The 27,203-nt window shown below is 53.2% G+C and overlaps 1 protein-coding gene across 14 annotated transcripts in view; it reads left to right on the top strand.

Moving 5' to 3' along the window:
* The window catches only part of CFAP100 (cilia and flagella associated protein 100), a 54,602-nt gene extending 29,252 nt beyond the window's left edge, over positions 1-25,350 (top strand). For 7 of the 14 annotated variants that reach the window (XM_067043224.1, XM_067043225.1, XM_067043229.1 and 4 more), the window contains 4 exons: positions 12,183-12,318; positions 13,442-13,647; positions 14,734-14,827; positions 23,592-25,043. In XM_067043224.1, the coding sequence (XP_066899325.1) occupies positions 12,183-12,318; positions 13,442-13,647; positions 14,734-14,827; positions 23,592-24,422 (1,267 nt within the window). In that variant the 3' untranslated portion in view covers positions 24,423-25,043. Of the gene's footprint in view, positions 1-12,182; positions 12,319-13,441; positions 13,648-14,733; positions 14,828-15,607; positions 15,859-23,591 lie in introns of those variants that run through there. The other 7 variants (XM_067043234.1, XM_067043232.1, XM_067043237.1 and 4 more) reach the window with 4 other exon arrangements.
* Positions 25,351-27,203: the final 1,853 nt, after the last annotated feature.

Below are 27,203 nucleotides of genomic sequence, written 5' to 3'. Positions count from 1 at the left end.
AATATTGTCAAAATATCAGTGCTTCCCAACTTGATTTATAGATTCCATGCAATCTCCATCAAAATCTCAGCAAGTTTTTTTATGGATATTGAAAAACTGATTCTAAAATTTATGTGGAGGCAAAAGAGCTAGAGTAGCCGACTCAGCATTGAAGGAGAAGATCAAAGTTAGAGGACTAACACTACCCAACTTCAAGACTTAATTGGCAAAAGAATAGACATAGAGATCAGTGGAACAGAATAGAGAACCCAGAAATAAACCCACATAAATGTGATCAACTGATTTTTCACAAAGGGACCAAGGTCACGCGACGGAGCGAAGATAGTCTTTTCAACAAATTGTGCTGGAACAACTGGACATCCACATGCAAAAAAAAAAAAAAAAAAAAGAATCTAGACACAGACTTTACACGCTTTGCAAAAACTAACTGAAAAATGGATCACAGACCTACATCTAAAATGCAAAACTATAAAACTAGAAGAAAATATACGAGAAAACCTAGATGACCTTGGGTACGGTGATGACTTTTTAGATACAACGCCAAAGAAGACAGTCTGTGAAAGAAAGAATTGTTAGGGTGGACTTCATTAAAAATTTAAAATTCAGGGCTTCCCTGGTGGCGCAGTGGTTGAGAGTCCGCCTGCCGATGCAGGGGACGCGGGTTCGTGCCCCGGTCCGGGAGGATCCCACATGCCGCGGAGCGGCTGGGCCCGTGAGCCATGGCCGCTAGGCCTGTGCGTCCGGAGCCTGTGCTCCGCAACGGGAGAGGCCACAACAGTGAGAGGCCCGCGTACCAAAAAAAAAAAAAAAAAAAAAACAAAACAAAAAAAACAAAACAAACAAACAAAAAAATTTAAAATTCAGCTTTATGAAAAGCAATGTCAAGAGAATGAGAAGATAAGCCAGAGACTGGGAGAAGATATTTACAGAATATATGATAGAGGGCTGTTGTCCAAAATATACATTGTTAAACAATTTAATATTGTTAAAAAATTGTTAAAATTTTAATATCGTTAAAATTTCACAATAAGAAATAACCTGATTTAAAAAGTGGGCTGAAGATCTGAACTGTCACCTCATCAGAAAAATAGTCAGATGGCAAATAAACACATGAAAAGATGCCTGGCATCGTATGTCCTCAGGGAGATGCAAATTAAGGCATCAATGAGAGGGAATTCCATGGCGGTCCAGCAGTTCAGAGTCCGAGCTTTCCCTGCCAAGGGCCGGGTTCTATCCCTGGCCGGGGAACTAAGATCCCACATGCTGTGAGGCGTGGCCAGAAACAAACCGACAACCGAAATACCATTACACACCCATGAGACTGACCCAAGTCAGGACACGGACAGCAGCAGGTGCCGCTGAGGACGGGAAGCAACAGGAGCTCCCGTCATCGACGGTGGGCGCGCCGCACGGTGCGGCCACTTTGGAGGACAGTTGGGCAGTTTCTAACGAAACCCTGGGATGCGGCACTCATACTTCTTGGTGTTTACCCGAGGCGTTAAAATCTTACGTCTACCTAGAAACCTGCACATAGATGTTTATAGCAGCTTTGGTCATAATTTACTCAAAACCTGAAAGCCACCAAGATGGCCTTCAGGAGATACAACCAGACAGTGGAACGTGATTTGGTGCTAAAGAGAAATGAACTGTCGAGCCGTGAAAAGACGTGGAAGACGCTTAACTGCTTGTGACGAAGCGAGAGAAGCCGACCGAAGAGGCTACAAATCCGCAGGATTCCAACTCTACGACGTTCTGGAAAAGGCAAAACTATGGAGACAGTGAAAAGCTCAGCGGCTGCCAGGAGTTGTGGTGTGGGGCGATGACTCGGGAGAGAGCACAGGAGTTTTAGGGCAGTGACCGCACGGTCTGTGACACCACAGTGATGGGTGAAGCCCACATCCGCAGGACGTACGCCTCCGAGAGCGAACCCCAGCGCTAACTGTGGATTCTGGGTGAGAACGATGGGCCCATGTGCGTTCAGCAGCACAGTTTGTTGCAAAGACTATCTTTGCTCCATCGTATGATCTTCGTCCCTTTGTGAAAAGTCAGTCGACCCATGTGCCAGGACCACCCTGGTGCAGAAGGTCAATAGTGGGGGAGGTGGGGGGCGGGGGAAATTCGGGAACTCTCTGTACCTTGCCCTCAGTTTTGCTGTGAACCTAAAACTGCTCTAAAGTATGAAGTCTGTCTTAATTTAAAAGGACATACAGCAGCAAATGAGCAGTGTATTCCCACCGTGGAAGCAAGAGTGGCCGTGTTAGAGACAGTGTCCTGAAAGTCTCAGGAGGGCCGCAGTGGAGTCGGGCGGGGCGGCCCAGGGCTGGGCTCACGCCGTGGCCCCAGCAGGCGGGCGAGCGGGCGGATGGACGGTGCGGCCTGCCCACAGCGCTCTCACTGGGTGTCCACCGCTGCTGTGACAAGTTAGTGCAAACCGAGGGCCTTAAAGCAACCCAGAATTATTCTCTCACGGTTCTGGAGGCCAGCATCGCGAAATGCGTCTCGCTGGGTTAAAATCGGTGTCGGCAGGGCTTCGTTCGTCCCAGGGGCCCCGAGGGAGAGCCCTTCTGTGGCCTTTTCCAGCTTCCAGAGGCCACCTTGCCCTTGCATTTTCAAGCCAGCAGTGCCCCTGGAGGCCTCCTCCCCTCACACTGCTTGACTCTCTTTCCTGCCTCTGTCTTCCGTTTACAAGGACCCTTGTGTTACAGTGGGTCCAAGCAGATAATCCAGAGCCATCTCTCCATCTCAAGGTTAGCTGGCTAACAGCCTTAATTCCATCTGCGACCCTGGTTCCCCCTTGCCAGGTAATATGATATATTCACAGGTTCGTGGGATTAGGGCCCAGACATGTAAAGGGGGCCGTTACTCACCATACAAATCTACTGAGCAGTGAAAAGGAACAGACCGTCAAGCCAGGCAGTGATGCGGGTGGACCTCACACACTTCATCCTGCGGGAAAGGAGCCAGGCACCAGAGAACACCTACTATCTTGTTAATCGGGAGTGCTAGAACCAACCGTGTTTGTGATCCGTTGCTGCATCGCACGTTACCCCGAACCTTGGTGGCTCAGTCTAACACGCATTTATTACGTCAGGCTTTCTGTGGGTCAGGGACCTGTGCACGGCCGGGCTGGCTCCTCTGCTCCGGGGCCTCACGGGGACTGCCGTCCAGGTGGAGGCTCGGCTGCAATCGGCCCAAGGCTCTGAGCTCCGAGCTCGTGCACACGGCCGTTGTCAGGATTTGGCTCCTGGCTGGTTTTAGGCCAGAGGCCACCCTCAGTCCCCGCCATGTGGGCTCCTGGATATGGCAGCTTGTGTGCAAGCCAGAAAGCCAGCGGAGAGAGTCTCCTAGCAAGACGGAAGTCAGGGTCCTCCGTAACCTGGTCACGGAAGGGACGTGCTTGCTATCACACTCCACTGGTGAGAGCAAGTCGCTGCGTTCAGCCTGCGTTCAGGGGGTGAGCATCTTTGAGGAGCCAAAATGAGTGGAGACTTCAGCCCATCAGGTGCCTTTGGCTGGGGAAGGGGAGGGAGGAGACCGAGGGGCACGGGGAGGTTTGGGGCTGTGCAAAGGCCCTGTAGCTTGATGATGCTGGTCCTTAACACAGCGTGTACGTTTGTGAAGCCGCATCGAATGGTATACATAAAATGGGTACATTTCTGATACGTAACTTAAACCTCGATAACAAAACATTATTTGGTGAATTTAGGACCGTTTTGAAGATCTGTCATGAGGTGGGTTAAGGTTTATAATGTTTATAATTGTTATATCTTCTAGCTTCATTGAACCTTTTATTAATATATAATTTATTAATATAGAATGTTCTTCCTTGTCTCTTGTAACCTTTTCTGATTTAAAGTCTGTCTGATATTAATGTGGCCACTCCTGCTATCTTTTGGTTATATTTGCATGGAATACCTTTTTCATCCTTTGACTTTCGACCTGCTTGTATCTTTGGGTCACCAGTCTCTGATAGGCAGCACCTAGCTGCGTCATGTCTTTTTACCCATTCTACCAATCTCTGTCTTCTGATTAGAGAGTTTAATCCATTTACATTTAAAGAAATTACTAGGGCTTCCCTGGTGGCGCAGCGGTTGAGAGTCCGCCTGCTGATGCAGGGGACGCGGGTTTGTGCCCCAGTCTGGGAGGATCCCATGTGCCGCGGAGCGGCTGGGCCCGTGAGCCATGGCCGCTGGGCCTGCGCGTCTGGAGCCTGTGCTCCGCAACGGGAGAGGCCACAGCGGTGAGAGGCTCGCGTACCACAAAAAAACAAACAAAAAAAAGAAATTACTAATATGGAGGGACTGATTTCTGTCATCATGCTATAGCAAGCTTTATAGCTCTTTTTTAAACTCTCTCATTTCCTGTATTACTGTCATCTTTTGTGTTTAGCTGATTTTTTTTGGAGTGAAATATTTATATTCCTTTCTCATTTCCTTTTGTGTATGTTTTATAGCTCTTTTCTTTGTGGTTGCCATGGAGATTACATTTACTAACCTAAAGTTGTAAATAACACTCAAATTTGAATCTATATCAGCTTAACTTGAATAACATACAAAAACTGCTCCTTTACAGCTCCGCCCCTCCCCCCTTTTGCTTGCTGATGTCTTCATACATTGTGTGCCCCAAAACATAAGCTAATAATTCTTTAAATGCGTTAGTCTCTTAAATTATGTAGAAAACAAGATCTGGAGTTACAAACCAGCAAGTTTCAGTAATAGTTTTTACACTACTGATTTTTTCTTCTTTAAATATATTAGTCTTATAAATCGTATAAATAACAGAAAGTACAGTTACAAGCCACTGTTACCGTACTACTGGCTTTTGTTACTTGCTCATGTATTTACCTTTGTTGAGATTTTTATTTCTCCACGTGGCTTCCAGTTACTATCGGTAACCTTTCGTTTCACCTGGCAGGACTCCTCTGGGCGTTCCTTGCAGGACAGCTCTAATGGTCACCAAGTCCCTCAGCTTTTGTTCATCTGGGAATGTCTTGATTTCTCTACTTTTTTTTTTTTTTTTTTTTTTTTTTTTGCGTTATGCGGGCCTCTCACCGCTGCGGCCTCTCCCGCCGCGGAGCACAGGCTCCGGACGCACAGGCTCAGCGGCCATGGCTCACGGGCTTAGTTGCTCCGCGGCATGTGGGATCCTCCCGGACCAGGGCTTGAACCCGTGTCTCCTGCATCGGCAGGCGGATTCTCAACCACTGCGCCACCAGGGAAGCCCCGATTTCTCCACTTTTAAAGGACCCTTTTGCCAGATGTAGGATTCATGGTTGACTTTGTTTTTTCCTTTGAACACTTTGAATATATTGGCCTTCTGTCTTCTGGCCTCCACAGTTTCTAATGAGAAATGTGCTGAAAATCTTATTGAAGATCCTTTGTATGTCGTGATTTGCTTCTCTCTTGCTGCTTTCAAGATTCTTTGGCTTTTGATTATCCTGTGATAGTTAGTTATAATGTGTATCAGTGTAGGTCTCTTTGACTTCCTCTTACTTGGAGTTCCTTGAGTTTCTTCGATGTTTATATTCATCCAGTTTGGAAACTTTCCAGCCTTTATTTCTTCAGATATATTCTCCACCTCTCTCTCTCTCTTCTCTTTCTGTGACCCCCACAAGGCATATATTGCTCCTCTTGATGCTGTCCTACAGGTTCCTTAGGCTTTGTTTGCTTTTCTTCAGTCTTTTCCTTTCTGTTCCTCAGCCTCCATAGTTTCCATCATCCTCTTTTCAAGATCACTGATTGTTTTTCCTCCCTGCTCAAGTTTGCCTTTGAATCCCTCTAGTGAATTATTTATTTCAATTATTGTGTTTTTTAGCTCCAGGTTTTCTTTTCTGATTTCTTGTTAAGTTTTCTACTTCTTTGTGGATATTTCCATTTTGTTCACACATCATTTTCTTGACTTTCTCCACATCCTCTTTTAGTTCTTTGAGCATCTTTTAACACAGCTTTTTTTTTTTTTTTTTTTTTTTGGTATGTGGGCCTCTCACTGTCGGGGCCTCTCCCGTTGCGGAGCACAGGCTCCGGACGCGCAGGCGCAGTGGCCATGGCTGACGGGCCCAGCCGCTCCTCGGCACGTGGGATCTTCCCGGACCGGGGCACGAACCCGTGTCCCTGCATCGGCAGGTGGACTCTCAACCACTGCGCCACCAGGGAAGCCCTTAACACAGCTTTTTAAAAGTCTTTGTATTATACCTGCCATCCTGTTTTTTTAAGGAACAGTTTGTTTTTCCTGTAAATGGGCCATACTTTCTCATTGCTATGTGTGCCTTGTGAATTTTTGGTAAACCCTGAATATTTGAGTCTAATAATGTGTTAACTCTGGAAATCACATTCTGTCTCTTCCCCAGAGTTTTCTTTTATTGTTGCCATTGTTTATTGGTTTTGTTTATTTCTGATTGTTGTACGCTATCTTTGTGCTGAGAATCAGCCTGAGGTGTAAACTTAAGGTCTCAGGTCTTTTCTGAGACTTTCCCTTGTCTTGTGTGGCCCCTTTCTAATTTTCCTCCCATATATGCAGTTGCTTTTTAATGTCTTTGTCCTTTAATGTCTGGCTCTCGAAAGGGGAAAGGAGCGAAAAATGAAGTGGGTGCGGGGAGAGCTCCAGTCCTTTAAATGCCCTGGAAGTCAAGTCAGCCAGAGGGAATCAGAAGCAGCAGTCAGTGATCAAAGCACAGATCCTCATATTTGGAGGGCAGGGTCTTTTTTGCCCACCCTGGTTCCTGCGAGCTGTGTGCAAGATGCTCCGGGAACACCTGCACGGATGCTGCCACAGGGATGGAGGTGGGGGATAGGTAGCTGTTACTGTGCTCAGTGCGGAAATGGACAGAAATTAACACAGTTTTACATCGGAGTCTTCCCCTAGAAACTGCAAGCCTCAACAGACTCCAGAGTTACAGAAGAGCTCCATCACGGTTCTGCTGGTGCAACAGTGGTCTGGATGGGGAGGTAGCCTCCTGGGGCTGTACCATCCTCCCCTACTTCAAAATATGTTATTTTTGTTCTTTTTGCTGCCATTTCTGCAGGAAAATGGTAACTGCTTCTCTTTTGCATGGTCTTTGAATGACCTTTATTCACATTTGGTTGCGCTTGCTTTTCTCTCTTTCTCTCTCTCCTTAATACCAGTTCAGTAAACTTTCTGAATATATGTCCCCAGATATTTATGAAGGGATTCTCTTTCTTGTTACTGTCTAAAAAAACCTACTATAACTTCTCCAGTTCAGCCCAGTGGCTCTAAGAAAATTTCAAACACATAAACATATACAAAAGTAGAGAGGTGGGACTTCCCTGGAGGTCCAGTGGTTGAGACTTCACCTTCCAGTGCAGGGGGTGCGGGTTCGATCCCTGGTCAGGGAATTAAGATCACACATGCTTCGGCGCCAAAAAACCAAAATGTAAAACAGAAGCAATATTTTAACAAATTCAATAAAGACTTTAAAAATGGTCCACATCAAAAAAAAAAATCTTCAAAAGTAGAGAGTATGGTATAATGAGTCTCCAGGATCCCATCACGAGCTTCACCAGTGATCAGCTTGTAACCAATCTCCCTTCACCTGGACCCCACGCAGTTCCCTTTGTCCCATATTATTATTATTATTATTATTATTATTTTTTTTTTTTTGCGGTATGCGGGCCTCTCACTGTTGTGGCCTCTCCCGTTGCGGAGCACAGGCTCCGGACACGCAGGCCTAGCGGCCATGGCTCACGGGCTTAGTTGCTCCGCGGCATGTGGGATCTTCCCGGACCAGGGCACGAACCCGTGTCTCCTGCATCGGCAGGCGGATTCTCAACCACTGCGCCACCAGGGAAGCCCTCCCATATTATTTTTTATAAATTTATTTTTGGCTGTATTAGGTCTTTGTTGCTGCGTGCAGGCTTTCTCTAGTTGCGGTGAGCAGGGGTTACTCTTTGTTGTGGTGCATGGGCTTCTCATTGGGGTGCATGGGCCTCTCATTGTGGTGGCTTCTCTTGTTGTGGAACATGGGCTCTAGGCGCGTGGGCTTCAGTAGTTGTGGCATACGGGCTCAGTAGTTGTGGCTCGCGGGCTCTAGAATGCAGGCCCAGTAGTTGTGGTGCACGGGCTTAGTTGCTTCACGGCATGTGGGATCTTCCCAGACCAGGGCTTAAACCCATGTCCCCTGCGTTGGCAGACAGATTCTTAACCACTGTGCCACCAGGGAAGTCCCTCCCATATTATTTTGAAGCAAATTCCAGGCATTGTGTCATTTAATCTTTAACTATTTCAATAGATACTTCTAAAAAGATGAGAGCTCTCTAACCACAATACCATCATAGCATTAAAAAAAGAAATCCTTAATATGGAATATTCAAATTCCATAAACGGAGTTTTTCTTTTTTTTCTTTTCTTTTTTTTTTTTTTTTGCGGTATGCGGGCCTCTCACCGCTGTGGCCTCCCCCGCTGCGGAGCACAGGCTCCGGACGCGCAGGCCCAGCGGCCATGGCTCACGGGCCCAGCCGCTCCGCGGCACGTGGGATCCTCCCGGACCAGGGCACGAACCCGCGCCCCCTACATCGGCAGGCGGACTCCCAACCACTGCGCCACCAGGGAAGCCCAACGGAGTTTTTCAATCATTAATTTGAATTAGAATCCAAATAAGATCAATACTCTGCAATCAGTTGTATCTTTGAGTCCCTTTCAACCCATAGGTTCCTTCCCTGTGTGATCACTTCTCCAGTGGCAAAATGCTCCTCAGATGCTGTGCATTGGATTCCCCCAGGGATCTTGCTTTTTTTTTTTTTTTTTTTTTTTTTTTTTTTTTTTTTTTTTTGTGGTACGCGGGCCTCTCACCGTTGTGGCCTCTCCCGTTGCGGAGCACAGGGTTGCGGAGCACAGGCTCCGGACGCGCAGACTCAGCGGCCATGGCTCACGGGTCCAGCCGCTCTGCGGTATGTGGGATCCTCCCGGACCGGGGCACGAACCCGCGTCCCCTGCATCGGCAGGCGGACTCCCAACCACTGCACCACCAGGGAAGCCCAACGGAGTTTTTCAATCATTAATTTGAATTAGAATCCAAATAAGATCAATACTCTGCAATCAGTTGTATCTTTGAGTCCCTTTCAACCCATAGGTTCCTTCCCTGTGTGATCACTTCTCCAGTGGCAAAATGCTCCTCAGATGCTGTGCATTGGATTCCCCCAGGGATCTTGCTTTTTTTTTTTTTTTTTTTTTTTTTTTTTTTTTGTGGTACGCGGGCCTCTCACCGTTGTGGCCTCTCCCGTTGCGGAGCACAGGGTTGCGGAGCACAGGCTCCGGACGCGCAGACTCAGCGGCCATGGCTCACGGGTCCAGCCGCTCTGCGGTATGTGGGATCCTCCCGGACCGGGGCACGAACCCGCGTCCCCTGCATCGGCAGGCGGACTCCCAACCACTGCACCACCAGGGAAGCCCAACGGAGTTTTTCAATCATTAATTTGAATTAGAATCCAAATAAGATCAATACTCTGCAATCAGTTGTATCTTTGAGTCCCTTTCAACCCATAGGTTCCTTCCCTGTGTGATCACTTCTCCAGTGGCAAAATGCTCCTCAGATGCTGTGCATTGGATTCCCCCAGGGATCTTGCTTTTTTAAAAAAAATTTTAGTATTTTTTTAAATCGAAGTATAGTTGATTTACAATGTTGTGTTAATTCCTGCTTCACAGCAAAGTGATTCCGCCACACAAGATACATATATATATATTTTAAATATTTCTTCCCATTATGGTTTGTCACAGGATACTGCACATAGTTCCCTGTGCTCTACAGCAGGACCTTGTTGTTTATCCATCGTGTATATAACAGCTTAGATCTGCTAACGCCACACTCCCGCTCCACCCCTCCCTCAAGCTCCTCCCCCTTGACAACCACCAGTCTTTTCTCTCTGTCTGTAGTCTGTTTCTGTTTCGTAGATAGGATCGTTTGTGTCATATTTTAGATTGCACGTATAAATGATGTCATATTTGTCTTTCTCTTTCTGACTGACTTCACTTTGTAGGATAATCTCTAGTTGCATCCACATTGCTGCAAATGGCATTATTTTATTCTTTTTTTTCTTTTCTTTTTTTCTTTTTTTTTTACTTTTTGGCCGCACCCTGTGGCACATGGGATCTTAGTTCCCCGACCAGGCATTGAACCTGTGCCCCTGCATTGGAAGCACTGAGTCTTAACCACTGGACGCCAGGGAAGTCCTATTACATTCTTTTTTATGGCCGAGGAGTATTCTATTGTGTATACGCAACACATCTTCTTTATCCATTCGTCTGTCAGTGGACACTTAGGTGGTTTCCATGACTTGGCTATTGTGAACAGAGCTGCTATGAACACGGGGGTGCACGTATCTCTTTGGATTAGACTTTTGTCTGGATATATGGCCGGGAGTGGGATTGCTGGATCACACGGTAGCTCTATTCTTAGTTTTCTGAGGAACCTCCGTACTGTTCTCCACGGTGAGTGGCCGCAGCAGCCTGCATTCCCTCCCATGCTGTTGGAGGGTTCCCGGGGATCTCGTTAAGCGAAGTCTCTAGTTGAGCAGCTCCTGGGTGGGGCCTGGACCCTGTGTTTCCGGCAGACGTGCCGGTGATGTGCACGCTGGTCTGAAAGGACCGACACTGAGCACTGTGTCCCTATGCCCTGCGTTTCCTGAGTCTTTTCTCCTTTACCAGTGGGATCTGCTGGCAGAGAAAAGCCTGTGACCCAACAATTTGACATTTAAAGAGAACTAGTGGGGAAAAGGTACCTTTTTATCCCAGGTACCTGGAGAAGGAATAGAACAACAAAATTACCCCCCGGCCCCCAACCTGGTCCGTGTAACAGAGGTGCCGGCTGCAGGGTCACTCGTGGCTCCAGGCACTGGACGTAGAGGAAGCTTTACAAAACGGGCTAGAACTGGGTGCAGTCACGTACCCTTAGGAGATGCATCGCTGACCCCAAACGCACCCGCCCTTGTGGTGGGCACTCAGGGTTGGAGGGGTGTCCGGCCTCTGTTACTGTCCCGGGCAGCCTGCGTGCACCCCACAGGGGCCCGGGGGGAGGGTACGTGTGAGCTGCCTGTGGCCTCTCGGGCCATCCACCTCTGAGGGTCCAGGAGAGCTGGCCAGGCCAGGTCAGGATCCCTCATGCTCAGGCTTCTGGCCTCAGCCCCACAGCCATGGGGCTGGAGCCTGGGGGAGCACCAGGAGGCCGAGGCCCGTAACCCTGTGATGGTGCATGTGACAGACCAGTGGCCCCCAGCGGGCAAAGGAGCAGCAGCCCGTGGCACTTGGCCTGTAAATGAGAAAACGTCAGTAGGTTCCATCAACCAACGGGCAGAGCCACAAGATCGCCATAGGGGTAAGGGACACCTGTAGGCCTCCCGGCACTGCTGGCTGAGGGGCCAACGCCCTGCTCGCTCTGGCCAGGACTTGCATGCAGCTGCCCGTACTGGACGGCCCCACGACAGCCCTAAGAGCCAGGATTCCTGGTGCAGAAACCCCAACATACGATGGTCAGTGTCTGCTGTGATTGTGGAAGATTTTTTTAAAATTTCACCGTGTTATTTCCTGTGAAAGTTGATTGTTGCTATCATATTCCTAAGAGAATTGAAAACATGTCCTCCCGAAGCCCTGTCCTGTCAGTGTCCATAGCAGCATTATTCCCAAGAGCCAAAAGGTGGAAACCACCCAGATGTCCAGTGGTGAACGAATCCATTGGCAAAGTGGGGTCTCTCCACACAATGCACTATTGCAGTCGTCAATGGACCACAGGGGTCACAGAAAGGAATGAAGCTCTGATACGCGCTGCAACACGGACAGACCTGAAAACATGCTGAATGGAAGATCCAGACACAAAGGGACGAATGTCGTGTGGCTCCATGCTGATGACACATCCGGGAGACAAAGTAGGGGAGACGGAAGAGTGGGAGTGACCGCCTGGGTTTCTCTCCAGGTGGTGAAAATGTTCTAAAATTAGACTACGGTGACGGTTGTGCACCTTTGCAACTCTACTAAAAAGTTGAATTGTACGCTTGAAAAGAATTTTATGGCAAAGTATGTACCCCAATGAGGCTGGTTTTTGTTTTCGTTTTTTTTTTTTAGTGTGGATTGTTAAAGATCTTACATTTTCCTCGTGCGTCTCACCAGCGCCTCTGACCCTGGCCCTCAGCACGCGGCAGAGGCCAGCAGGCTCAGAGACGTGCCATTCCCCCATCCAGGGACCGGGATGTCAGGCAGCTGAAGCAGGGCATCAACACGCTGACGACGTCCATCGCCAAGGAGGAGAAGATGGCCGCGGAGCTGGAGCTCAAAGCTCGCATCTTCCATTTTGGCGCGTATAAGGGTGATCAGGAGGTAGGGCCTCTGGATGGACAGACGGCTGCCCGTGGGCGCTGGTGGGCATGCGGCCGCAGGCCGGGGTGGGAGGGTGGGGGCGTTCATGGGCACCTTCTGGGGCGGGGCCCAGTGCCCAGAGCTCGGAGGGTGGGAGAGCGAAGCCCCGGGGGCGTGGTGCTGGGGGGCTGCCCTGGTCCCTTGCCACCGTCCAGGCTCTGGGCCTGACCCAGGGGCACCACTGGACAAGGCCGTCGGCCTCAAACCGGCGCCAGCCACGTGTTCACACCCCGTGGACAGGCAGCTCCCCGACACACCTCCCCCATCCCTTGCTTCCTCCAACGACTACATCAGCTTCTTGAACACGCACGGTGTGTCTGGCTGTGACCCTGCCGGGAGGAAGGCAGGCACATCCCCAGCCCGGCTGGGAGGGTGAGAGAATTCTGAGGGCGCAGAGGCCAGGGATGTGTCCCGGGACCGGGACTGGGCACAGCCCTCCTGACAGCATGCCCGGGGCCCAGGGTGTGGACCTGGCCTCCCAGTTCATTCAGATTCCTGTGGAATGCCTGTTGTGTGCCAGGCACCGGGCCAGGTATGCGGGATGCTCCGAGGGCAGGCCAGGGGTCCGCGCCTCCTGCAGACTAGTGGGCGCTGGCTGTGCCCTGGGCCTGGCCTGCGCCTGCTGTTCCTCTCGTAACCAGCCCGCGGGACGGGGGTGTTGAGTTTTCTGAATGCCAGGACAGGCTGAGAGAGGGGGGGACCACCTGCCCAGGGCTACACAGAAAGCAGGTCAGGGAACGTGGTCCTGGGGGGAGCTGAGGTCAGCGCGGGGTCAGAGCAAGGAGGGCTCCTGGAATAGGGGCCTGGGCCTCAGTGGGCACCCCGAGGCCCAGGCGTGAGCCCCAGTAGGCGCCGGGACTCGGGATCTGGCTGACCACAAGAGGGTCAAGGGGTCAGGCACTCTGGCCGAGAGAAGTCCAGGCGTCCAGTTGTGGCCCCCACCCACCCACTTCCTGAGCCCCACTGCCTGCCGGGCAGGGCCCTGGGAGGTCAACCAAGCCGCAGTGAGAGGTCTGGCAGGCTGTGGCACAGCGCCGGCCCAGGCCCGCGTGGCCACACTGGAGGGGGGCCTCCCGCCTCGCAGGACAAGCTGCTGGAGAGTCTGAACCGCAAGGTGCTGGACGTGTACCACCACTGTGTGGGCAGCCAGCAGGAGTCCGGCCTGAGCACCGTGGAGACGCTGGTCTCCATCGAGCACCATCTGGTCGAGCTGCTCGAGAACCTGGAGGGGGCGCCCCAGGTGAGGGTCGAGCAGGCCGAGAAAGCCAAGGAGAAGGAGCGCCGTTTGAGGTGAGGTCCCGCCGGTCGCGCAGCTGTCTCTCGGCGGGAGGGCCCGGGGGGGCGAGGGGCCCTCACACCCCTGCCCCGGCTCTGGGCTGGCGCTGAGGACAGAGGTCGGACGCGGCCCTGCCCGCGGAGCTCCCGAACCAGGGCAGGACGTGGTGCTGCGTGCTGAGGGAGGGGAGCCGGTGTCTGGAGGTGCAGATGGGGCGGCACGCTCAGCCCGATGGAGAAAGTCCCTCTTTGGGAGTGGGGCGTGTGGTGGCGTCGAGAGGCCTGGGAGCCAAAGCGAGGGTGCGGCCAGCCCCCCCCCCCAGCCTGTCCTGGCATTCACAAAACTCGACACCCCCGTCCCACGGGCTGGTTACGAGAGGAACAACAGGCGCAGGCCAGGCACAGGGCACAGAGGGTGCGACCAGCCTCCCTCACAAAGTGAGGGAGGCCTCGCCTCCGAGGACAAGGGACGGTGACAGGCACTTTGCTGGCCGGACTGGAGGCGGAGAGGAGCTGCACTGCCGGAGCCCGGGGTCGGGGGGCGGTGGAGGGGCAAGGGGCCGACTCGAGAGCAGCTGAGGGGAGCCGAGGTCAGCAGGGGACGCCTGGCCCCGAAGGGAGGCCCGTGGAGCTCCCCACGGGCCCGGTGGGGTGCAGGCCAGTCCCTGGCCACCTGGGCCATTTGGTCCCAGCAGAGCCCCGAGACACGGTCGCCCCCGAGCAGCCGTGTCTCCGCCACGTGCACAAGGGCTCTTCCTGTGTGTCCCTGGACCCTGCTCGGGCAGGCACTGGACAGAGGTTTGACAGCCACAAGTACAGAGGAGGACACGGGACTCTAGAGCTTGCTGGGGCCTGGCCCTTCAAGGGTGGCGATGGGGAAGCAGATCAGTGACCAGGGATGAGGAGCCAGGAAGTCGGGTCTCCCGCGGGGGAACAAGGGTCAGAAGCCAGGCCCTGACCCCTGGCAGGGAGGTGGGGAGGAGAGGATAGTTTGCTCAGAAGATGGAGGGCTGTGGCCTGGGGGCCGTGTGGGAGGGAGCTGGTGACTCGGTGGCCTTCCCTGGGCCTCTGGTCACGAAGCCCTGTCTCCCTGCCACGCAGACTCCGGGAGGAGAACCTAAGGCTGCAGAAGCAGGTCCAGGAGGAGCGTGTGCGGCGGGCCCAGGCTCGGGCCCAGGCCGAGGTCCGGAAGAAGGTACGCAAGGTGGCCCAGGGGACGCGCCGGGGCCTGGGAGGGGTGATGGCCTGCAGCAGCACCCCCCCCGGCTCACCCCCTTTTGCAGACGCTCTTGCTGAGGTCCCGGGGGGGGGGGAGATGGGCCAGCAGAGCGGGGTCAGGGTGGAGCAAGTTCTCCCGTTCGAGGCCCGCCGCCCCACCTGCTCCTCAGGACCTGCTTCCTCTGGGTGCCCTCCCAGCCCTGCCCGGCTGCGGGTCCCCCACCCAGAACGCTGCCGCGCACAGCTCAGCCCCCGCCCCGGAGTCCCACCTACGTTCCAGCCAGACCGCAGGCCAAGGTCATCACCCCTCAGTAAGGGCCCCCCAACAGCTGCGTCCAACACCACAGCAAGCGGGCTGGAGCGGCCTCCGGCCTCCGGCGTCAGGATGCGGGGTCCCTAAAGCAGGCCTGAGCCTGAACGCGGCCCCCAGGGCAAATGAGGACCCTGCGGGGTCTCCCGTAATCCTCGCGGCAGGAGACACGGGTCCTTTAGCCTGGCGTTTCCCCTGAGTTTCCAGGTTTCCCCCCTTCTCGCCGCATCCCGGCTCATCCCGGGGGGCAGGCCCGGTCCAGGCTGCTTAGACCTCCCCCCCAACGCCCACGGTGGCCCCGGCCCGCCCGCCGGCCACGAGTGGCCACGAGTGACCAGAGAGGCTGGCGTGGGCCCTGGGCTCCTAGCGCGCTCGGGGCGGGTGTGCAGGCCTCAGCCCCGGGGCTCCGAGGTCGGGCGCAGGCTCACGGCGCGCCCGTCCCCGCAGTGGGGCAGGAGGCTGGTGAGGCGCTCGCGGCCGCCCTCCCTGCACGGCAAGGACGACTCCAGGTGCGAGCCGTTGGACAAGGACGAGGTGGAGAAGCTGCTTTTCTTCACGTAGCCCACGGGCCACCTGCTGCCTAGGGAGGAGCGCAGGCGCCGGGCGGACGCGCCGGGACGCGCCCGCGCCGGCCCCTCGCCCCTCGCTCCCGTGCTGTCCCTTCGGTCTCGCGAGAAATAAAAGCTCCGTCGCTCTGGTGTCCCGGGGCCTGTTTCCGGAGGCAGACGCTACAGCAAAATGTCAGTGTCCCCTCATTCGTCATTTAAATCGGCAAATAATGAGAGAAGAGCCCATTTTGCACGTCAATTCAGTCAGCTGCTGAGACAGAGAGTTCCTTCCCGAGGTGAGGCTTGGGACAAACCCCAGCTCCGCCCTGAGATGAGGTGTAGGATCCACCCCGGTTCCCCCGTGAGGTGAGGTGTGAGATAAAACCCAGCCCCGCGGTGGGTTGAGGGGTGCGATCAACCCCAGAACTACCTGAGATGAGGTGTGAGGTCAACCCCAGTTCCACCGTGAGGTGAGATCTGGGATCAACCCTAGTCCCCGTGGACTTGAGGTGCGAGAATGACCCGAGCTCTACGTGAGATGCGCATGGTGAGATTAAGCCCTGTTCTACCTGAGGCGGTGTGGAGGGCCACCTCCGGCTCCAACCGGAGGTGAGCTGTGTGGCGTGCGCTCCCCCCAGAGGTAAAGTGGGCCGCCAACCCCAGCTCCGCGTGAGGCGAGGCGCGCAATCAACTCAAGTCCCACCCCAGGGTGAGGCGGGGGCCCACCTGCAGCTCCACCCTGAGTCGAGGTGCGGGGCCGGCCACAGCGTTTCACCGTGGTGAGGCGTGGAAACGGCCCAGGTAGAACCTGAGCTGAGGTGTGGGATGCACACGAGCTGCGGCCTGGACGGAGGTGTGGGGTGACGCCCAGTCCCAGCTGAGGTGAGGGGTGAGGTTAAACGCTGTTGCACCTGAGCTGATGTGGAGGATCTTCTTCGGCTCCAACCCAAGGTGAGGTGTGGGAGCAGCTGCATTTCCACCTGGAGGTGAGGTGTGGGGTCAACGGCAGCTGCACCCAGTTTGACATGTGGAGTCAACCCCAGTTCCACGCTGATACGAGACGTGCAGTCGACCCTAGCTCCCCAGTGAGAGAGGTGTGGGAACAGCCCGACCCTCCCTGCGGCGAGGTGTTGAATCAACCCAAATTCCACCCCGAGGGGGGCGGATCAGCCGAAGCTCTGCCGCGTGCCGAGGTGTGGGATGAGCTCCAGCTCCCTCGGAGGTGAGGTTTCGCATCAAGCCCGGCACCGTCCTGACTCGAGGTGTGAAATCAACCCCAGTTCCACCCGAGGCCAGATGTGAGAGCCAACCAGAGTCCTACTTGGGGTGAGATGAGTTAAACCTCAGTTCTCCCTGAGGTGAGGTGTGGGATCGGCGCCAGCTCCACCTTGGCTTGAGGTGTGGGGTGAACCCCAGGTCTCCCCTGGGGGGAGGTGTTGCATCAGCTCCAGCCCCACCTTCAGGCGACATGTGGGATAAGCCCAGCTCCACCTTGACGTGAGTTCTGTGCTCGGTCCAGTTCCACTCTGGCTGAGGTGCGGGATCAACGCCGTTTTCATTCTGGAGTGATTTATGAGGTCACCCCAGGTCCGTCTGCGTGCGAGACATGGTCGATTAGCCCGGAGCGATGGGGCAAGAATTGTCTGCTGCTGCTTGGAGCCGAAATGAACATACATAGAGTATTTATTGTGGACATTGAGTGTGCCTGGACTGAATGTTGAATTTAAAAGTTTTCTTTCTAAAGCGTAAAAATTGGATTTTGCAAAATGAGTGTATCTGAGAAGTTGGTTATTTGCACACACCGTCTGTCAAGAGCGGTTTTCAAATGCACACAGTGAGGGCGCAAGTACGCTTATCTGAATGGTATTGAGTGAGTTGTAAGGCGAGAAGGCTGTGTGGGGTGGAAATAGTGGCTGTTGAATAAGTCCTGAGACTCCCCCTGGCAGGGTGTCCTCATTGGGCGGGGATGGCTGGGGAACATGAAGACACGGGGTCGGGTCAGATCTTAGAGGAGCTGCCAAAGAGCTCTGTCCCTGCTCCTTCCCTGTCCAGGAGAGGGAAACCCCAGAACACTGAGAGGAGAATCAGTAGGAGGGAAGAGGTCTCCGGGTCACAAACAGGACCTGCTTATGTATTCTTATTTTAGGGTCCATTTTGTTAATGTGTGTCTTCACTAAGAAATCACCACTTTGCTCTAGATCTTTAGTTTGGTGCAAGACGTTTCTCTTATTCTACAGAATTGTCACATTTAGTGAACAAACACTGATACTTTATTATTAACGGAAATCCATATTTGATTCAGTTTACCTTTACTCTACCTTTTGTGTTCCAGTATCCCATCCAGGGCACCACATGACGTGTAGTCGCCATGTCTGTTTAGTCTCTTCTGGGCTTTGACAGTTTCTCAGACTCACCTTGTTTCTATGACCTTGACAGTGTGGAGGAAGACTGGTCAGGTTGGTGTTTTTCTTGTGATTAGACTGGGGTTATGTGTTTTGAAGAGGCAGATCACAGAGGTCAAGTGCTTTCTCATCACTTTCTATTAAGGGAATAGGCATCAAGGCAACTTATCACTGTTAATCTTACTTGGACTCCTGGCTAAGTTACTATGTGTCAGCTTTTCCCACGGTGAAGTTACTTTTGTCCCCGTGTCCATACTTGTGTCTTCTCTTGGATGAACTTAGTTTGGGCAACCCATACTTCTGTAGAAGGGAGTTATTTTCACCTCCTTGATGGGTGGCCGAGTGTCTGCATCAAATAACTTGGATTCTTCTGCATAGGAGATTTTTATTCAATCTGATTTTAAAAAACAAACCTATGCAATCACTTATTTTTACCAGTGTGGACACCTGGGTAGGTATTTTAAGCTCTTGGGTATAATCCAGCACTACAGTTTTTGGTTGTTCAGTTTATTCCTGCTTTGGCTATTGGTTCTTTTCCTTCCATCTTCTTGCGGCAATGATTATTTTTATTTTTTTGGTACCGCTTTGATTACTTCTTGGGTCCCATTTCTATGAGACCTCTGTGGGCAGGAATTAAATTTGTTTCTTTTTCTCCTGTTGATCTGTCTTGTGTCAATTTTATTATTAGTCCAACCACAGGAACTCAGGAGGGATAGAGGGGAAAAGGTCCCCCTCCCCAACAGTATACACACCTCATTATAAAGATTTCTGTGTGGAACTGTCTGTATCCATAGTAAACGAAAGGTGAGTTTATAATAATACCCCCAACATGATCCATCCTTACACGGATGCTGTACATCTTCTCTGTGATCGCGAAACCCGTTCTCTGTGCGCCAGCGCTGAATTGAATTTTGGAGACCGAGTTTTGGGTGAACTAGAGGGACAGGGAACTATACTCAGTACTCCGTAGCCAAGTTATGACGTCTTGCATTTATGGGGCCTTAACGATCTAATGTCCTAGAAAGAGGGGACTGCACCAGGGTCCCTCTGCGTGTGAGCTGCTCTGCACGCAGGGGCTCCAGGCCGGCCAGTTTCAGGGGCAGCTGCAAAGTGACCCCTTCCAAACCGTGCTCTCTCCTGCGCCCTGGACAGGGGGGCACATGGCCCTGTTTGGGAGCCTCTGGTGTCAGCTGGGTTCTCCCCGGCACACGTGGAATTGTGCATTTGTGGTCGACACAAAGGTTGGGGTTCTCGGGCACGTTGTAAGGGTGCCCTGAGCTTCCAGGCCTCCTGCAGGAAGGGCTGCCCTGTGCCCCCCGCCCTTCCTGGGAAGGACCTGCCCGTGATTTTCTGAGCCGAGAATCTGACTCTGTTCTACTTCACACACAAGTTATTTCTGTGTGTCTTTAAGATACGCTAAATTTTGCAGGAATAAAATAATGAAGTGATTCTAGCGAACCTTGTTCTCATAGTTATTCAGAACTTTGCCAAGAATTCTCTGACATTTTGGTTTTTTTTTTTTTTTTTTTTTTTTTTTTTTTTTTTCTCTGACATTTTGGAAAATCAAATCTTCTGGTAAAAGGGGCTCAGAGTTTTTGAATTGCCAGTAAATACACCAGGATTGCTGTCCGCACAGTAATTCAAATTATGTAGAGAGATTCCTATTTGTCCTCATTTAAAAATATTAAATATAAAAGTTGAATTGAATGTTATCTGCCTTTTCTTAAATCTAAACTGAAGTAAAATTTAAGCAAGCATCTGATTACTTAGTGTAGTTGAAGCCAAACACTCACCTATTAAATGATGTATTATTTTATTTAAATGTATTTATCTTGAATTCTCCTCTCTGTTGTAACTATAGCTGCATAGATACACAATATACATAATTATACTTAAATTATTTGTGTAGAGAGATTATCTTGTCTTTGCATCTGATTTCAGAAGGTGAGGGGAGTGTTACAAAGTACTTGATATAAAAGGGGTGCGGGTCTGACGGGCTGACAGAACCCCCATGACGTAGCATTTCATTCCCACTAAGGTGCTAGAATCGAAAAGACAGACGATAACAAGGGGAGAAATCGGAACCTTCAAACACTGCTGGTGGGAATGTGAAATGGTGCCACCATTTTGGAAAACAGTCTGGCAGTTCCTCAAAGTGTCAAACATGGGGTCACCACATGACCCAGCAATTCCACTCCTACGTACAAACCCAAGAGACAGGAAAACATGTACACACGAACACCTGTGCACGCATCTTCATAGCAGCATGACTCACAGCAGCTAAAAGATGGAAACCACCCAAATGACCATCAACAGGTAAATGGAGAGCAGATACACACAATGTGGTCCATCCACACAATGGAATATTACTGAGCCACGAAAAGGAGTGAAGCACTGACACTCACTACAATGTCGATGAACCTTGAAAACACGACGCTCAGTGAGAGAAGCCAGGCACAGAAGGACACTCTCTTAGTCTGCTTGGGCTGCCATAGCAAAATACCAGGCTGGGGGCTTCAACAACAGAAATGTATTTCCTCCAGCTCTGGAGGACAGAAGTCTGAGATCAGGGTGTCAGGATGGTCAGGTTCTGGTGAAGCTCGTTCTTGGCTGCAGACGGTGTCTCTTCACTGTATTCTCACATGGAGGAAGGGGCCAGGGGGCTCTCTGGGGTCTCTTTTATAAGAACACTAATTCTGGGCTTCCTGGTGGTGCGGTGGTTAAGAATCCGCCTGCCAATGCAGGGGACGTGGGTTCGAGCCCCGGTCCGGGAAGACCCCACATGCCGCGCAGCAACGAAGCCCGTGCGCCACAACTGCTGAGCCTGTGCTCTAGGGCCCGTGAGCCACAACTACAGAAGCCCTCGTGCCACAACTACTGAGCCCGTGCACCTAGAGCCCGTGCTCCGCAACAAGAGAAGCCACCGCGATGAGAAGCTCGCGCACCGCAACCAAGAACAGCCCCCGCTCGCCGCACAGCAACGAAGACCCAACGCAGCCAAAAATAAATAAATTTATTTTAAAAACCCCACTAATTCCATTCATGGGGTCTCCGCTCTCATGACCTCATCACCTCCTCAAGGCACCATCTCCTAATACCATCACCTTGGGGGTTAGGATTTCAACATGTGAATTTTGGAGGGACACGAACATGCAGCCAAGAACAACCGGAAACTGTATGATTCCATTTATAGGAAACATCCGGAACAGGCAAAGCCACAGAGACAGGAAGTGGGCTAGTGGTGCCAGGTGCTGGAGGATGGGGACGGAGTCTCCTTTGGGGCCGAGAATGCTTTGGAACCAGATGGAGGCAGTGCTTGCACAACGTTTGAACGTGATAAATGCCACTGAGTTGTCTAATGGTAAATGGTGACTTTTATGTTACCACGGTTTTTAAAAAACCATCGTCCATCCCATCAACAACTTGACCCCACGGGGGACTCGCATTTCTGCTGAAACACCCCACCTGCTTGCCCGCGTGGTTCCCGGGTGACCACGTGGGGACCGCGGAGTGTAAAGGAGGGCGTGAACGACCCCACACCGGCACGGTCCAGAGGCGGACCCAGGGCTCAGCCCACGTGTACACGCATCCCCAGCAGCGCAGGACAGAATCCACTGGGAGGGCTGGCCGGCTTTATCATCGAGTGTGAACAGCCTCGTGGGGCCGGTGGCCGTGCACTGGTGACTGACTGACCGCAGCCCTGGACGCCAGGGCCTGTGGCCTGACTCCTCTCAGCCCGGAGCTGGGGCCTACCAGGTGAAGTGGACAGGGCTGCTGTCAGTCCATGGTCACTGCTGGAACACGGGCACGGCTGCAGAGTAAGGCAGAAGAAGCACCTCCAGTTACTTGAGAAGCTCCTGGTAGAAACAAGAGTTTTACATAATGCACAGGAGCCATGAGAGGTTATTTTCCTAGGCGAGCTGGTAACACTGCCCCGTGCACATGGGACACCGCTGCCCTGCTCACTTTCCCCACGGTGGTTGGAGTTGAGCCCTTCCGTCCTCCCCCACCAGAATTGGCCTCCAAGGCCTCCTGAGGGTCCTCCCCGAACCCGGAGGATGTGTCCTGCCTGAGGCCCCTGACACTATATACTCCCGCTGAGGTCGGCCTGCAGAGGTCACGCAGAGGTCGGAGCAGTCAGGTCCCAAAGCAGCTGCCTGCCTCGGTTTTCGGGCTCACGATGCCCTGTCCGTTCCGTGGGCACTTCTCGTTCCCTCCATCCGCTAACACCTCACTTACTACTGTGGGTTCAGTAGTGTCCCCCGCCCCCAATTTATATCCTTTCTGACCCCAGAATCAGGCCTTTTTTCTGAAACAGGGTCTCTGCAGGTGTGGTTAAGATGAGGTCATGCTGGATTAGGGAGAGCCCTAAATCCAGCAGCTGGCGTCCTTATAAGAAGGGGGAAATCTGGATGCAGACACAGAGGAGAAGCCACGTGACGATGGAGGCAGAGGTGGGGGTGATGCAGCCCCAAGTCCAGGGGCGCCAAGGATTTCTGGAGACCAGAGAAGCCGGGAGAGGCCAGGGCAGATTCCCTGAAGTTCCAGAAGGAGCCAACCACACCTTCATTGTGCATTTCCAGCGTCCAGAGCTGCGAGAGAGAAATCTCTGCTGTTGTGACGCCCCCGGCTTGTGGCATGTTGTCACGGTCGCCCCAGGACCCCCACACCTGCCAGACGATGAGACACGAGGCATCGGAGGAAAGAGCCCCTCGGTATCTGGACGAGCATCTCTACACACACGTGTGGGTGCTGAAGGTGGAGGACACGCAGCCGCCTCCGCACCCGAGCTGGGCGTCGCGCTCGCTCCTGTCGTATGTGCGGTGGGTGACCCGCCTCTGCTGATGCGGGCGCCCCACCTGCAGGGCAGGTCCTCTTGCCGAGTCTGTGGAGGGGGGTGTCGAGCAGGGGTGACTGAGGCCTGTGAACGTGTGGGTCAGAGAGGTCCTCCCCAGGAGCCCAGGCACAGTGAGCCCAGGACGTGTCCACCCCTCCCCTCCTGTACCCCACGGAGTGAGGAGAAAGCCCCAGAGACCCCCGAGAAGAACATGACACCCAGAGGACGAGACCATCCACAGACCGGGGACTCAGTGTCCACCTCATTTCCCTGCAGAGAACAATGTCTTCACCGCGGCTGCAGACTGCCCCATGTCCCCACGCACCCAGCTTCCGTGAGCCAGCCAGCCAGAAAACCCCCTTCCAGGGTCCCCTGTATTAAGAGACCCAGCCTTCGGGGGAGGGGGGCCGGCCCCAGGGAGGATGCACGTGCTGCAGCGCCGGACACTCACTGCTCCTCGACACGCGCCTTGTCCTACGTGGTCTGAGGTCCCACGTGGCTGTCCTTTCGCCCACCGTGCAGGGGGAAGGTGAACCAGAATGTCCGGTCCTGTGTGTCTGACATGCCCCCGCTGGCCCCCCCCCGGATATGAGGCTCCTGGTGGGAGAGAGCGCAGCCTCTCAAGTCCTTCTCTTTGGTGTCAGGTGCAGGGACCGCGCCTCTGCGACCCGGACGCCTTGGTGAAAGCGGGCACCGGCGGGGGCGCCCTCGCTGAAGCAGCAGAAGAGGAAGGTCGCCGTCACCACGGAGGTGACGCTCTTCAAGAAGTACTCGCTCAGGGGAAGCACTCTGCGCAGGCGCAGCCACTGCGCAGGTGCGGACGTGGGAGCTGCTGGGCACGCGGTGGGGGAGGGGAGCTCCACACCAGGCAGGGTCGGTGGCTCGAGCCCGTGGCAGCACGGCAGCCCCGGGGTGCCCTGCCCGCTAAGACGCCACGTGGACCTGATCACGTGAGTGTGCACCGCACCTGGTCTCAGCCATGTCTGCCCACTGCTGACCCGTCACGTGTGCCTGATGTGACACACACAGCTGTGCTCAGCTGCTCGCTGCAGGCCCGTCACATACACTTCCTCACACACCCGCTCCCTGCTGCCTGGCGCGCCCAGCCCACGTGGGTCGAGCCCTCCAAGGAGCTCGGGGTTGCCCTTCTGGGCCTCGTCGGCCGGTCCAGTGCTGCCGCTGCGAAGGGGAGCCTCACACGGGCGCTTCCTGGTGTCCTTCGCACGCGGGGCCTGAGCCGCACTCCCCCGCCCAGTCTGTTTCCAGGAGACCAGGCGGGCTCAGACCTCTTCGAGGGGCTGGCTGAGCTGAGCGCCGTGCTTGTTCCTGGGCAACATTACAGTTATCTCAGGCTGAAGGGGGATTGTGTACCCCCCAGGGAAAGAGACATCCACGTCCTGACCGCAGGGGCTCAGGACATGACCTCATTTGGAAGGAGGGCCTGGCCGTGTAACTGGGTGGAACAGGGGCCTTAGGGTGGTCCCAGTCCTGTGTAACTGCGTGCTTACATGGCGAGCGGAGACACAGACACAGAGGGGAAGCCACGTGGAGATGAAGGCAGACATGGGAGGGGTGCAGCCATAAGCCCAGGGATGCCTGGAGCCCCAAGAAGCTGGAAGAAGCAGGAAGGACCCTCCCCTGGAGCCTCAGCCCTTTCCAACTAGACAGTTAGTACGAGGGGGGCTGAACTGAAGGCAGCACCGTGGTCCCTGACCCGTGTGTCTCGCCCGCTTGGCACGGTGCGGAGCAGCCCTCACGAGACGCTGACGAGCGCGTTGGTTTCCCATGAGACCGCGGGACGCTGGTCCTGCAAACAGGCAGGCCCATCTCACCCTTCCTCCTGGGCTCTGGTCACACAGGGCAACTGTGCACCCTGGGGGGCTGGGCTTTCAGCCTCTGCACAGGACCCCTGGGTGTTGGTTCAAAGTTCAGCTTACCGCCCGAGACTGATGGAAGGTGAGAACCTCATCAGCCGTGTGCGGGGCAGGCAGGGAGACACAGTTAATTATAGACTTGAAAACAGGGTGAGGGTGACTCAGCCGTGGAAAAAGAGTGAAGCGCTGACACAGGCTATGATTTGGATGAACCTCGAACACATGATGCTCAGCAAGAGAAGCCAGACAGAGAAAGACAGTTAGTGGATTCCACTTACACGAGACATCCGGAACCGGCGAGCCCACAGAGACAGAAAATGGACTGGGGATTCCGGGGCGGTGGGAAATGAGGGGTGACCGCTAAAGAGTGGGCTTCTGGGGAGAGGGTGGAAATGTTGTCAAATGCATTGTGCTGCTGGCTGCACAAGCCTGTGAATATGCAAAAAACCACCGAGCTTTCTACTTACAATGGGTTAACTGTGTGGTATAAAAATTCAATCTCAATAAAGCTGTTATCAAAGAGTGAAAAGCTGGAGGCTTCCATGCCCACCTCCAGCATGTGACAGCGGAGGTGCGGGGTCGGACAGGACTTGTGTGTCTGCAAGCCCCATGTGTCCAACCAGGTGGTCTGAGGGCACCTCGCGAAATTCTCCCTGTGGCATCAGAAGCGAGGGGCGCTAGTGCGGCCAGGCCTCGGGCAGAGAGGCTGGATTCCGTGGCCTTGCCGTCCTCTCTTAGGGACTGTGCTATGGTCTCCGTAGAAGGAGGTGGGTCAGCTTGGAGCCCGGTTCCCTCTTCTGCACGTTTCTTCTTTCTCTCCCCTCAATGGTGCCGGCCGAGCTGTGCCAGAACAACCAAGGCAAAAGCATAGCGCACAGAGTGACTGAGAACTTTGACCAGGGGCCGCGGACTCCTCAGAGGCAGTGACCCAGGACTGAGGCCCCCGAGCGTCCTTCTGAGGGTCGTGGCCCCGGTGTCCCTCTCACGGGAGTTGCTGTCAGCCTTGATGGTCGAAGCAGCCATGGTATCGAGATTTCACTGGTAGAAACTATTCCTTTTCTTCCCTGGGAGGAGCAGGTCTCCTTCTACTTTGTTGGGGAGACTCCCTTTTTACTAAACAAAAATGATAAGCTGTAAGTACATATTAAGGTTTAGGTTATATACATGTAAAGAATAATCATAAAGATCAAGGAACAGAACACGATGAGTGGACACCCAGGAGTGCCCTTCCCTCGCCACAGCCTCCTCCCCACCGTGAGGGAGCTGTTCTCCTGATTTTGTGCCAGTGACTTGTCCTCAGAGTTTTCGCCCAGGGACGCATCTCTGCGCAACGCAGCCCAGCTTTGCCTAGTTCCAAAGTCGGTAAAGGCGTGTACCGTGCATGCTGCCTTATTGCTCTTGATGGCGCAGCATCGTGTCCATGGGATTCCTTCACCTTGTGAATAGAGATTTTTAAAAAATAATTTTTATAGTTTTACGAACTTTAAACAAAATGTGCTCCATTGCTGTGGAATATTCCTTCATAGGAGCGTGCATGGTTCATTTCTGCATCTGCTTGTGATGGCCTTCATGTTCTTTCAGGTTTGGCTCCTGTGGCTGCGGAGTCCATGTCCGTGTGTCCTGGTGCAGTGCCGGTAGGTTTGTGTTCAGCTGGGAGGAGCCCTGCGGGTCTGCGTGCGTGCGCGGACTTCGCTCTCTGAGGCCCGATTGTTTCAGAAGCGGTTGCATCGGCCCGCTGCGTGCCAGGCTTTCCATTGCCCCACAGCCTGCTGATAATTGATACTATGTCTTTCATGTCTGCATTCTGGTAGGTGTATGCACAGTATTTTTCTTATGGTTTTAATCCCTCGGTGGTTAGTGAAGTTGTGCATCTAGTAGTATTCATACACTATTTCCTGTTCGTTTTTAAAAAGTTTTAAAAATTGTGGTTCAATACGCATAACATAAAATTTAGTATCTTAACCATTTTTAAATGCCATTTCAGGGTCAATAAGTAATTGGCGCTGTTGTGCAAACCTGACCGCCATCGTCCTCCAGAACTTTCTCATCTTGCAACACTGAAACAGTCCCCATTAAACACGCACTCCCCATGCTCCCTCCCTCAGCCCCTGGCACTCAACATGCTACTTTCTGTCTCTATGTTTCTGACTGCTCTAGGGGCCTCGTGTGAATGGAGCCAGCACTGCGTGTTGTTTTGTGTCTAGCTTACATCACTGAGCATAATGCCCTCGAGGCTCATCCCTGCTGAAGGCTGTGTCAGAATTGCCTTCCTTTTTAGGCTGAACAACATTCCCTTGTATCGATGGACCGTGTTTTTCTTCTCCATTCATCCATTAGTGGACACGTGTAATATCTACATTCATTTCTCATGTCATAATAATT

This window comes from Kogia breviceps, chromosome 10, assembly GCF_026419965.1.
Source record: "Kogia breviceps isolate mKogBre1 chromosome 10, mKogBre1 haplotype 1, whole genome shotgun sequence".
Taxonomy (NCBI): domain Eukaryota; kingdom Metazoa; phylum Chordata; class Mammalia; order Artiodactyla; family Physeteridae; genus Kogia; species Kogia breviceps.
The sequence above is the reverse complement of the archived record's forward strand: the minus strand, read 5'-3'. Positions and strand labels throughout refer to the sequence as shown.